The 13,268-nt window shown below is 41.0% G+C and overlaps 1 protein-coding gene across 3 annotated transcripts in view; it reads left to right on the forward strand.

The window, feature by feature from the left end:
• uba6 (ubiquitin like modifier activating enzyme 6) overlaps positions 1–13,268 on the forward strand; it is a 455,635-nt gene that overhangs the window by 202,971 nt on the left and 239,396 nt on the right. For all 3 annotated transcript variants that reach the window (XM_063069103.1, XM_063069102.1, XM_063069104.1), the window contains 2 exons: positions 10,136–10,212; positions 11,364–11,430. In XM_063069103.1, coding sequence (XP_062925173.1) covers positions 10,136–10,212; positions 11,364–11,430 — 144 coding nt within the window. The remainder of the gene's footprint in view (positions 1–10,135; positions 10,213–11,363; positions 11,431–13,268) is intronic.

Consider the following 13,268-nt stretch of genomic DNA (forward strand, 5'->3'; position numbering starts at 1 on the left):
TCTGTCCGTTAAATGTTAAACTGCCTTCACCTCAGAAACCGATCAAACCACCCATAACTACCTTTAAATTCCACTTTCACAACACTTTCATCACCATCGTCCAGTTCCTTCTGTTTCAGTTTATTAAAAAGACTGACTGATTTCTCCTTAAGTATAAGAAAACTTAACAGAACACCACGCTTTGTCCACCCTTCAATCCACTCAAGCAATAGACTTTCCATTTTAGACCATGTGACATAAGACAAAGGAGCAGAAGTCGGCCATTCGGCCCATCGAGTCTGGTCCGCCATTTTTATCATGAGCTGATCCATTCTCCCATTTAGTCCCACTCCCCTGCCTTCTCACCATAACCTTTGATGCCCTGGCTACTCAGATACCTATCAATCTCTGTCTTAAATACACCCAATGACCTGGCCTCCACTGCTGCCCGTGGCAACAAATTCCATAGATTCACCACCCTCTGACTAAAAGAATTTCTTCGCATTTCTGTTCTGAATGGGCACCCTTCAATCCTTAAGTCATGCCCTCTCGTACTGGACTCCCCGATCATGGGCAACAACTTTGCCACATCCACTCTGTCCATGCCTTTCAACATTCGAAATGTTTCTATGAGGTCTCCCCTCATTCTTCTAAACTCCAAGGAATACAGTCTAAAAGCGGACAAACGTTCCTCATATGTTACCCCTCTCATTCCTGGAATCATTCTAGTGAATCTTCTCTGTACCCTCTCCAATGTCAGCACATCCTTTCTTAAATAAGGAGACCAAAACTGCCCACAGTACTCCAAGTGAGGCCTTATAGAGCCTCAACATCACATCCCTGCTGCTATACTCTATTCCTCTAGAAATGAATGCCAACATTGCATTCGCCTTCTTCACTACCGACTCAACCTGGAGGTTAACCTTAAGGGAATCCTGTACGAGGACTCCCAAGTCCCGTTGCATCTCAGAACTTTGAATTGTTTCCCCACTTAAATAATAGTCTGCCTGTTTATTTCTTCTACCAAAGTGCATAACCATACACTTTCCAACATTGTATTTCATTTGTCACTTCTTTGCCCATTCTTCCAATCTATCTAAGTCTCTCCGCAGACTCTCTGTTTCCTCAGCACTACTGGCCCCTCCACCTATCTTCGTATCGTCAGCAAACTTAACCACAAAGCCATCTATTCCATAATCCAAATCATTGATGTGCAATGTAAAAAGAAGTGGCCTCAACACAGACCCCTGTGGAACACCACTGGTAACCGGCAGCCAACCAGAATAGGATCCCTTTATTCCCACTCTGTTTCCTGTCAATCAACCAACACTCTATCCACGTATGTAACTTTCCCGTAATTCCATGGGCTCTTATCTTGTTAAGCAGCCTCATGTGTGGCACCTTGTCAAAGGTCTTCTGAAAACCCAAATATACAACATCCACTGCATCTCCCTTGTCTAGCCTACTGGTAATTTCCTCAAAAAATTGTAATAGGTTTGTCAGGCAGGACTTTCCTTTAAGGAATCCATGCTGAGTTCTACCTATCTTGTCATATGCCTCCAGGTACTCTGTAACCTCAGCCTTGACAATCGACTCCAACAACTTCCCAACCACGGATGTCAAGCTAACAGGTCTATAATTTCCTTTTTGCTTCCTTGGCCCCTTCTTAAATAACGGAGTGACATTTGCAATCTTCCAGTCCTCCGGAACCATGCCAGAATCTATTGACTTTTGAAAGATCATCGCTAATGCCTCCGCAATCTCCACAGCTACTTCCTTCAGAACACGAGGGTGCATTCCATCTGGTCTGGGAGATTTATCTACCTTTAGACTATTCAGCTTTCTGAGTACTTTCTCTGTCGTAATTGTGACTGCGCACACTTCTCTTCCCTGCCACCCTTGAGTGTCCAGTATACTGCTGATGTCTTCCTCAGTGAAGACTGATGCAAAATACTTGTTCAGTTCCTCTGCCATCTCCTTATCTCCCATTACAATTTCTCCAGCATCATTTTATCCATTATTTTAATCAATAATCAATAATTTTATCCATTATTGGATGCGGACTAAGAGAGACCACTTTGCTATAAGCAGAACCAACAGTAGCATTGGCAGCTTTCAAAATTCTTTCTCTGCGTATAAATAGTGCCGCAGGCAAGTTCAACGCGTAAACAATGTCCTTACTTCGTTTACCACAATCGAAACGCTTAATTATGTCTCGTTTTATGCTGAGTGTAACACCCTTACGAGCTCTTTTAGGCTTTTCCAATACCTTAGAACTCATCTTGCTAACGGATGCACAAAATGAATCGAGATAAAGCACGTGTATAAGCAATAGTGGCTAGAATGCAGTTCCGGGGGAAGTGGCTTGGCTGTTCGGGCGCGTGTTTCGTAACAGTGAAAACACCTGTTAGCAAAAACAGGTAACTAATGTAGGTCTTTCGTAACAGCGAGGTGTCATAAATCGAACGTTCGGAAAACGGGGGCCACCTGTAGTGGCATACCTAGCACTTTATCCTCTGCTGCAATAAACTAAAAAATCTTTCTTTTTGTTTTTATGGAATATAGCAGCACTGGTTGACAAAGTGAAGAAGGTGTTTTGCACACATCGCCTCCTTCTATTGGGCATTGAATAAAGAGCTGGGGCATCATTTTACAGTTGCGCAAGATATTGATGAGATCTGAAATATTGTATGCAGTGCTGGTTACCTAGCTGTAGGAAGGCTGTTGTTAATTGAGAATGAGTGCAGAAAAGATTCTTAAGAATGTTGGCCTGGTCTGGAGGACCTAAGTTATAAGGGAGACTGGATAGGCTGAGGCTATTTTCCCTATAGCATAGAAGACTGAAGGGTGATTCGGTGAATGATTAGAGTCTTTCTTTCCAAGTTTTTTCTAAAGGGCATAAATTTAAGGTGAGAGGAGACAAAGTTAAAGGGGACTTCAGGAGCCAGTTTTTCCACATGGAGGATAGTGGCTTTCTGGGAAAATGGTGGTGGCAGGTAGAGTTCCAACTTTTAAAAGGCATTTGGTCATGTGCATGAATGGAAAAGGTTTCGAGAAATATGGGCAAAAAAAGGACTAGCTCAAGTATGGACGAATTGGGCTGAAGGGCTGATTTCAAAGTTGTACAATTCTTTGGCACTATTACTTCATGACTCTGACAACAAAGGGACTGGTGGGGATGAGGGATGCTCAGAGCTAAGTACCTGGTCCTAAGCAGTTTTTCTGGAATATATAGCTTGTTACTTTTTATAAAAGAGTAAGTACAAAGTCTTTGAATTAATTAATTTGATCTATTTTTGTTATTTATTTATTTTATTATTTGGAGGTAGAATATGGAACAGGGCTTTCTGGCCCAATGAGCCGAACAGCCCAGCTATCCACCCGCCAAACTATGTCACTCATGCACACCTCCTCATTGCTATCTGAGATTTCAGTAACAACAATGGTATACAGATGCTGGCCATGCTGTACTTGGTTACACAGTCGTGCATGTAGAGAAGTTGAGCAGTGGGCTAAGCACGCATCCTTGATGTGCTGTTTTTTTGAGATTATTAAAGGGGACAGCATTGTCTATCTGGAATAGAATTTCAAGCTACCTAACTAGTTAGGGTTAAGAATTCTAATGATATAGTGAGCATTAGAGGTCAGCATAGTGAAACCAGATAGCACCAGATCCTTGAATTCAATCCTGACCTGAGGTTCCGTCCTTGTGTAATTTGCAGGTTCATCCTGTGACTACATGGATTTTACCCACTGCGCTGATTCTCTCCCATGTTGCAAAGAAGTACAGATTGGTGGGTTAAATGGCCATTGTGAATTGCCCTTTTTGTCTAAGTGAATGGTAATATCTGGGAGAGGTTGATGAATGTGTGGGAAATTAGAACAATAGGAGAATGTCAGATTAGTATAAATTCACCATGGACATAGTGGCCCAAGGGACCTGTTTCCATTCTGTATCTTTCCATGATTGCTGAGTGAAACAGAATGCTTTACAAGTACCGAACTACACAGAGCGGCGGCTGTGTGGAAAGCATTGCTAAGAGTGGTGAGAGAGGCTGATGCATTAGGGACATTTAAGAGACTCTTGGATAAGCACATGAATGATAGAAAAAGTTGTAGGAGGGAAGGGTTAGATTGATTTTAGAATAGGTTAAAAGGTGGACACAACATTGTGGGCCGATGGGCCTGTACTGTGCGGTAAAGTTCTATGTTCTATGAAATGTGGTCACTGTTATAATTTAGGAATAAAAACGCAACATTTCTGCACAGAAAGCTTCAACAAAAAGCAGTGAGATAATTGTCCCATTAATCTGGTTTAATAATGTTGGTTGAAAAATAAATACTCGCCAGGACTCCAGGGTAATCCCTCCAAGACTTCCTTAAATATATTATGTAAGCCTTTAAGACCATAAGGTATAGGAGCAGAATTAGGCCATTTGGCCCATTGGTCTGCTTCACCATTTTATCTTGGCTGACCATTTACCTTCTCAGCCCCAGTCTCCTACCTTCTCCCCATATCCCTTCATTCCCTGACCAATCAAGAATCTATCAACCACTGCTTTAAATATATATATAAAGATATGGCCTCCACAGTCGCCTGTGGCAATGAATTCCACAGATTCACCTCTGTCTGGCCAAAGAAATTCCTTCTCATCTCCATTCTAAAAGGACGCTCCTCTATTCTGAAGCTGTTTCTGGTCCTAGACTCTCCCAGCATCGGAAACATCCTCTCCACATCCACTGTATTGAGGGCTTTCAACATCAATATATTTCACTGAAGTCACCCCTCTTTCTTCTGAATTCCAGTGAATACAGGCCTCAAGCCATCAAATGATCTTCATATGACAAGCCTTAGCCTAAGAGTCATGGTCATAGAAAAGTACAGCACAAAAACAGGCCCTTTGGCCAATCGTCTCTATGCTGAGCCATTTATACTACCTACTTCCATCAACCTGCACTGGGACCATAGCCCTACATACCCCTACCATCCATGTACCAACCCAAACTTCTCTTAAACATTGAAATCGAACTTGCATACACCACTTGTGCTGGCACTCTCATGGCATCTGTGTGGAGTTCCCCTTAAACTTCTCACCTTTCACCCTTAATCAGTGGAAAAAGCCTGCTTGCATTTACCCTATCTATGCCACTCATACTTCTATACCTCCATCAAATCTCCTTAATCTTTTAAGTTCTAAAGACTAACTTGTTCAATCTTTCCATATACAGTAACTCAGGCCTTCCAGACCTGGCAACATTCTGGTAAATTTTCTCTGTGCTCTTCAACATTATTTACATCTTTCCTGAAGGTAGGTGACCGAAACTGCACACAACACTCCAGGTTAGACCTCACCAATGTTATATACAACTTCAACATAATATCCCACCTCCTATACTGAATACTTTGAAGGCCAATGTACCAAAATCTTTCTTTATAATCCTTTCAATGAATTAAGGGCCTGTATTCCCAGATCCCTTTGTTCTACCACACTGCCCTACCATTTTCTGTGCCATGTGCAGCACTCACACTTGTCTGCATTAAATCCCGTCTGGCATCTTTCAGCCATTTTTCCAGCTGGTCCAGATCTCGCTGCAAGCCATGATCATCTTCCTCACAGTCCAGTACACCCTAATCTTGGTGTCATCCACAACTTTGCTGATCCAGTTAATCACATTGCCATCCAGATCGTTGATATAGATGACGAACAACAATGGACCCAGCACTGATCTCTGTGGTACTCCACTAGTTACAGGACTCCATTCAGAGAGGCAACCATCTACTACCACTCTCTGGCTTCTTCCACAAAGCCACTGCCTAATCCAATTTACTATCTCATTTTGACCAACCTCCCATGTGGGACCTTGGCAAATACCTTGCTAAAGTCCGTGCAGACAACATCTACTGCCTTGTCTTCATCAACTTTATTGGTAACTTCCTTGAAAAACTCTATATGATTGCTTAGACACAACCTAACATGCAGAAAACCATGCTGACTATCCTTAATCAGTCCATGTCTATCCACATCCAATCCCTTAGAATATCTTCCAATAATTTACCCTCTACTAATGTCAGGCTCATAGGCTTATAATTTCCTAGTTTATTTTCAGAGCCTTTCTTAAACAGCAGAACAACATTCACTATCTTCCAATCTCCTGTCACTAAGGATAATTTAAATATCTCAGCTAAGGTCCTGGGAATTTCTGCACTTGTTTCCTGCAGGGTCTGCTCGAGGAATATAAAGAATGTAAAAAGAATCTTAAGAAAGAAATTAGAAAAGCTAAAAGAAGATATGAGGCTGCTTTGGCAAGTAAGGTGAAAATAAATCCAAAGGGTTTCTACAGTTATGTTAATAGCAGAAGGATAGTGAGGGATAAAATTGGTCCCTTAGAGAATCAGAGTGGACGGCTATGTGCGGAGCCAAAAGAGATAGGAGAGATTTTGAACAATTTATATTCTTCGGTATTCACTAAGGAGAAGGATATTGAATTGTGTAAGGTAAAGGAAACAAGAAGGGTAGTTATGGAAAGTATGACGATTAAAGAAGAGGAAGTACTGGCGCTTTTAAGGAATATAAAAATGGATAAGTCTCTGGGTCCGGACAAGATGTTTCTTAGGACCTTGCGGGAAGTTAGTGTGGAAATAGCAGGGGCACTGACAAATATTTCAAATGTCATTAGAAGCGGGGATGGTGCCGAAGAATTGGCGTATTGCTCATGTGGTTCCATTGTTTAAAAAGGCTTCTAAGAGTAAACGCCTAGCAGTTATCGGCCTGTGAGTTTGATGTCAGTGGTGGGTAAATTGATGGAAAGTATTCTTAGAGATGGTATATATAATTATCTGGATAGACAGGGTCTGATCAGGAACAGTCAACATGGATTTGTGCGTGGAATATCATGTTTGACAAATCTTAATGAATTTTTTGATGAGGTTACTAAGAAAGTTGACGAGGGTAAAGTGATGGATATATGGACTTCAGTAAGGCCTTTCACAAGGTTCCACATGGAAGGTTAGTTAGGAAGGTTCAATCGTCAGGCATTAATATCGAAGTAGTAAAATGGATTCAGCAGTGGCTAGATGGGAGATGCCAGAGAGTAGTGGTGGATAACTGTGTGTCAGATTGGAGGACGGTGTGTAGCAGTGCGCCTCAGGGATCTGTACTGGGTCCAATGTTGTTTGTCATATATATTAATGATATGGATGATGGGGTAGTAAATTGGACTAGTAAGTATGCAGATGATACTAAGAAAGGTGGCATTGTGGATAATGAAGTAGGTTTTCAAAGCTTGCAGAGAGAGTTAGGTCAGTTAGAAGAGTGGGCTGAAAGATGGCAGATGGAGTTTAATGCTGAAAAATGTGAGGTGCTACATTTTGGTAGGACTAATCAAAATAGGACATACATGGTAAATGGTAGGGCATTGAAGAATGCTGTAGAACAGAGGGATCTAGGAATAATGGTGCATAGTTCCCGGAAGGTGGAATCTCATGTGGATAGGGTGGTGAAGAAAGCTTTTGGTATGCTGGGCTTTATAAATCAGAGCATTGAGTATAGGAGTTGGGATGTAATGTTGAAATTGTATAAGGCATTGGTAAGGCCAAATTTGGAGTGTTGTGTACAGTTCTGGTCACTGAATTATAGGAAAGATGTCAATAAAATTGAGAGAGTACAGAGGAGGTTTACTAAAATGTTGCCCTGGGTTTCATCTCCTAAGTTACAGAGAAAGGTTGAACAAGTTAGGCCTTTATTCTTTGGAGCGTAGAAGGTTGAGGAGGGACTTGATAGAGGGGTTTAAAATTATGAGGGGGGTTGATGGAGTTGACGTGGTTAAACATTTTCCATTGAGAGTGGGGAAGAGTTAAACAAGAGGACATGGGTTGAGAATTAGAGGACAAAATGTTTAGGAGTAACATGAGGGGGAACTTCTTTACTCAGAGAGTGGTAGCTGTGTGGAACGAGCCTCCAGCAGAAATGGTTGAGGCAGGTTCGATGTTGTCATTTAAAGTTAAATTGGATAGATATATGGACAGGAAAGGTATGGAGGGTTATGGGCTGAATGCAGGTCGGTGGGACTAGGTGAGAGTCAGAGTTCGGCACGGACTAGAAGGGCTGAGATGGCCTGTTTCCATGCTGTAATTGTTATATGGTTATATATAATACCTTGTCAGGCTCTGGCTATTTATCCTCCCAATTTTCCTCAACACAACAAACACCTCCTGTGATCTGAATCGAGTCCGTGAAGTTGATGCCGTTTTGCCCTACTTCTATAGTCTCTGTGCCTGTCTCCTGAGTAAATACAGATATAAAAAATGCATTTGACATCTCCCCATCTCTTTTGGCTCTACGCATGGATTATTATTTTGATCATCTAGAGGACCAGTTTTATTTCTTGCAATCCCTTCGCTCTGAACATATATGTAGAATTCCTTATAATTCTCCTTCACCTTGTCTTCTAAGGCAACCTCATGCCTTTTAGCTATTCGATTTCTCTCTTAAATGCCCTCTTGCATTCCTTGTATTCCATAAGCACCTCATATGTTCCTACCTGCCTATACCTGCTATTCACCTCCTTGTTATTCGTTAACCAGGGCTTCAATATCTCTTGAAAGCCGAAGTTCCCTAAACCCTTTGTTTTTACCTTCTATTCTGACAGGCACATACAAGCTTTATACTCTCAAAATTTCACTTTTGAAGGCATCCCACTTAGCAAGTACTCCTTTGCCAGAAAACAGCCTGTCCCAATCCACAGTTGCCAGATCCTTTCGAATGCTATCAAAACAGTTTTTTCTCCAATTTAGAATTTGAAACTAATAGCATTGTAATCAAGCAGCACACACAAAATGCTGGAGGAACTCAGCCGGTCAGGCAGCCAGGTAGCATTGTAATTAAAATGTTCTCCTACACACACTTCACTCACCTGCTCTGTCTAATTTCCTAATAGGAGATCAAGTATTGTGCACTCTCTTGATAGGACTTCTATGTACTGATTAAGGAAACTTTCCTGAACACTTTTGACAAATGTCTAGAGCTTTTACAGCATGGGAGTCCCAGTCAATATATGGCAAGTTAAAATCACCTACGATAACAACCTTATGTTTCATTAAACAGTCTGCGATCTCTCATCAAGTGTGTTCCTCTAAGCTCCTCGAACTTTTGGGTGTCTGTAATGTAGCCTTATTAGTATGGTCATACCTTTCTTTTTACTCAGTTCCACCCATAATGCCTCACCAGGTGAGTTCTCCAGTCTGTCCTGCCTGAGCACTGCCGTGACATTTTCCTTGACAGCATAAGAAGGCAAATGTATTCTTTAGTTTGCACCACATATTCAGTACTACTCTGAATTATTGATGTAGAGTCAAGTAATAGAGCACAGAAGCAGGCCATTTGGCCCAATGTCAGTGTGTCTACAAAAGCTAGCCTTATTTGCCCACATTTGGGCTACAGCCCTTTAAATCTTTCCTATGCATAAAGTTATTGAAAAGTTTTCTAATTGACATTGTTGTCCTTCCTCCAGCAGCTCATTCTCTAAATGTTTCACCCGCTGTGCGGAAAAAATTTACACCTCAGGTCCCTTTTAAATGTTACCCTTCTCACTTAAAACCTGTGCCCTGTAGTGCATCATTCTCCAACCCTGGGGAAATCTGTGCATTCAACTTATCAATGCCACTCATGATTTTATACACCTGTGTTCCAGGTAACGGAAGCAGCATGTCTAGTGGAATTGTATGTTTTCCCAAGACTTGTGCAACTGGGTGCTGACACAGTTCTAACAAAGAGAACTGTTCACAATTATTGTCTCCTCCCAGTTAGCTTCTGAATCAGAGCAGTCCTGCAAGAAGCACCTTATCTCCATTCTAGCAAGAAATTAGTTAGGTTTAATTTAACAATACAGTATTTGCCACTTCAGTGTTCGAGTATTTGGTCTTAATTTCCCAAACCCTCCCCAACAGTTGTACTGTTGAGAGATTATATTCAAACTGTAGAAAATTAGATGATGAACTGAGTTTGAATTGTGTATGACGTGGACTAATTTCACCCCAAATTTTTTCACATATGATAGAGAACAGATTTTCAGCTTTTCATTGCACCTGTGCGTACTTGTGAATGTGACAATAAACTCAACCATTACTTTGACTTTAATCATACCTCTTTTTTAACAGGCACCCCTGCAGATTCATACAGCAATGCTGGCCTTGGATAGATTTCAGGAGCAACACAAACATCTGCCAAGCATAGGGTAACTATTTATGTATCACTTTATAAAGATAAAGGTAGAAATATTAATAATGTGACCAGAAATGAGTGCATTGCATTCATGAAAGGGCTTTTCAGTAATAACAGGCTTGAGTGCATCACTAAAGCTGAGTATTTGTGTAAATCGCCACTTCATGGAAGTGACACAAGGTTGCTAGTGGCTTGATAATTACTAATGCAAACGTTTGTAGGAAAGACTACAATTACGCTTGATGTGGTCTCGCCAGATGTGTGATGATTTTTTAAAATTGGTTGTAATCAGCTCCTTTGAAAAATATGGGCTGTATTACAGGGGCTTCAATCACAGAGACAGAGTCTGCACTGCGAGGTAGCACAGTGACACAAGAGAGAGTACTACTGTTACATAGTTACACTGAGCCTGGCTTGATCTACACCTTGAATGCACTCTGTGCACAGTTTGCATGTTCTGTCTGTGGCTGTGTGAATTTCTTCCACTTACAAAGAAGTGCTGGCAAATTAATTAGCTGCTCTACATGCCTCCTAGTGTAGGTAACAAAAGATTCAGGAGGTGGGGAAGAGAGAATATGAGGAATTGAATTGGGAAATGGAACTGATGAGAACGCTGTGGGAGGTGTATGGGACTTGATGGACTAAAAGATAATGAGGAATATGAGACTTAACTGAATGGAAAAGAAGAAAGTAATATAGATACAGAAATATTTTTGTGAATATAGAAATTTCAGTGATTAAAACAATAGTAAATTGATTATTATATAAGAATGTGTGATTGAAGATTAGGGGAATATAGATGGTGAAAAACAGAAAGATGTGTTCTGCAATGACCTTGCATGTAATCAAGGTAATGCAAGTAGAGGTAAGCTAAAATGGTTGCAAACTTAGGTGAGTTTATTTTGAAGGAGAGGTACAAGGAGAATTAAATCAGGGAGCAAGAGGGAGAGTGAATTGAGGATTAAAATTTGAAAAGATTAGGAGGGACAAGGTGCAAAATCCACCGAAGGAAGCTTTAAGGAGTTTGAGGAAATAGAAAATGCATTTTTTGTTTGAGTTTTGCACTGTAGCTTACTCTTGTCCTAATGCTGATTGTAGCAGACTTATGGGAGGGGAGGGAGGGAGGGAACTATTAATAATAGTTGTTTTTTTATTTGCATCAAGATGTCTTCAGGAGGCGGAGGAACTCGTGAAATTGGCTTTAACTATAAATGAAACACTTAAGAATAAGGTGAGTGATTATTTTTGGCAAAAGCGCCTTTTTGCATAACCAATGCCAAAATATATGATTGCTGTTGTCTAAACTATTTGCTTTAACGCCAACATTATCTGCACCTTCCACTGCGTACTCAGTCAAATGCACTTGTTATTTTCTGATTTCTCAGATAGTTATGAAATAGTGCTATTCTTACAATAGAACATGGTCTCAATTTATGTGATCTTATATTGGTTCACAACAGGAAGGAATACAAGTCACAAAAATTAATGCAAATTAAATCTATTGGATAACACTTTACACCGAGTCAACTAAAATCAATTGTCACATCCCTGTTTCATTGCAATTAATATGCAGTTTTGTCATACGTGGACCATTGAACAGTATAGCACCAGAAGAGGTCCTTCAATCTAATTATCTGACTGAACAGAATACATAATTTAGTATACTTCAATAGCGGTTATATACTTCATTTGAGCTTGCCCATCAGCCTCTAACAGACCAGGGAAAACAATCCAAGTTAACCCACCTTCTTGTATTAACGCTCTCTAATCCAGGCAATGATCTGGTGAAAACAGAGAGGACTACAGATGCTGGAGTTTGGAGCGAAAAGTAAACTGCTGGAGTAACTTGGCAGTTCAGAGAGCATCTGAGGCAAGATGGACTGAAAGATAAGAGGGGTGATCGCCAGTAATCCTGCCTCAGGTTCATGCCAATTCCCTGACTGCCACCAGGCCAGAGCTCCCAACACTGCCATTGGATCCCATCGTTCTTTGGTCTTCCCATGCTATCAATGATGCTGCACTGGCCTGCACCCACTCCTGATCTCATAGGGGAATTCCTCACCTTCTCTCTTCAAGCACCCACCATGTTATCCCCACCCACAACTTCCCTCTGCTGATCTTGCACCCGTCCTCAGCTCCAATACTTGTTGTGTCTCCCTCTGACCCCCCCCCCAGCTTTCTGATTCTAACCAGTCTGTACTCAGCAGAGGCCTCACATTTATTTCCCTGCACTGTCTTCTTAATAACATGTCTGCCATGATGTTGGGCTCTTCTTCCATTGCTTCTACCCTGGTGTGTTATGAAATCCTGCTGGTTTCCTTGGCTGCATGTCTAGAGGATACACATTCTGGTCCCACCAAACCTGTGAGATTGAGATGGCCCTCCCATCCCAAACCCCAGTTTGTGTGGATGCTGTTTAATTTGCAATCCTGTTACAACTCAGTTCCAAGAAACAAGCACACTGTGTACGACTAAAAGAATTATATCTGTGAATTTTAACTAAAGGGTTAGTAAAGAAAAGAAAAAACAAAAAGAGCTCATTGTAATTAAACATGCAAATATGCACCAGTTCAAAGGTTCAAAAGTACAATTTAATGTCAGAGAAATGTATACAATATACATCCAGAAATGCTTTTTCTTCCTGAAATGTTTTTTCATCCACAAAAACAGAGGAGTGCCCCAAGAATGAACAACAGTTAAATGTTAGAACCCCAAAGTCAGCCCCCCCAGCTCCCCTCCCTCCTGCGCATAAGCTGCAATGAGCAACAATCTCACTGGCAAAAATAAAGCACACCCACTATCAGTACTCAAGTGGGAGCAAAACAATAGCAAAGACACAGACTTGCAGTTATCCCAAAGACTATTATTTTAATATATAATTTTTATTGATTTTTCAAAGTGGTACATGAGAAAATAATATCTACCCTCCTCCCCCCCCCCGATATATACTCCTACCTAAAGAGAAAAGAAAAAAAGAAAAAAAAAGACCCGCCTGAATATTGGAAGGTTTGCACATGCTCCATGGGATAAAAATAAACTTAATATATATTTGTTACTTTGCCTCAAGGA

This window comes from Mobula hypostoma, chromosome 16, assembly GCF_963921235.1.
Source record: "Mobula hypostoma chromosome 16, sMobHyp1.1, whole genome shotgun sequence".
NCBI lineage: Eukaryota > Metazoa > Chordata > Chondrichthyes > Myliobatiformes > Myliobatidae > Mobula > Mobula hypostoma.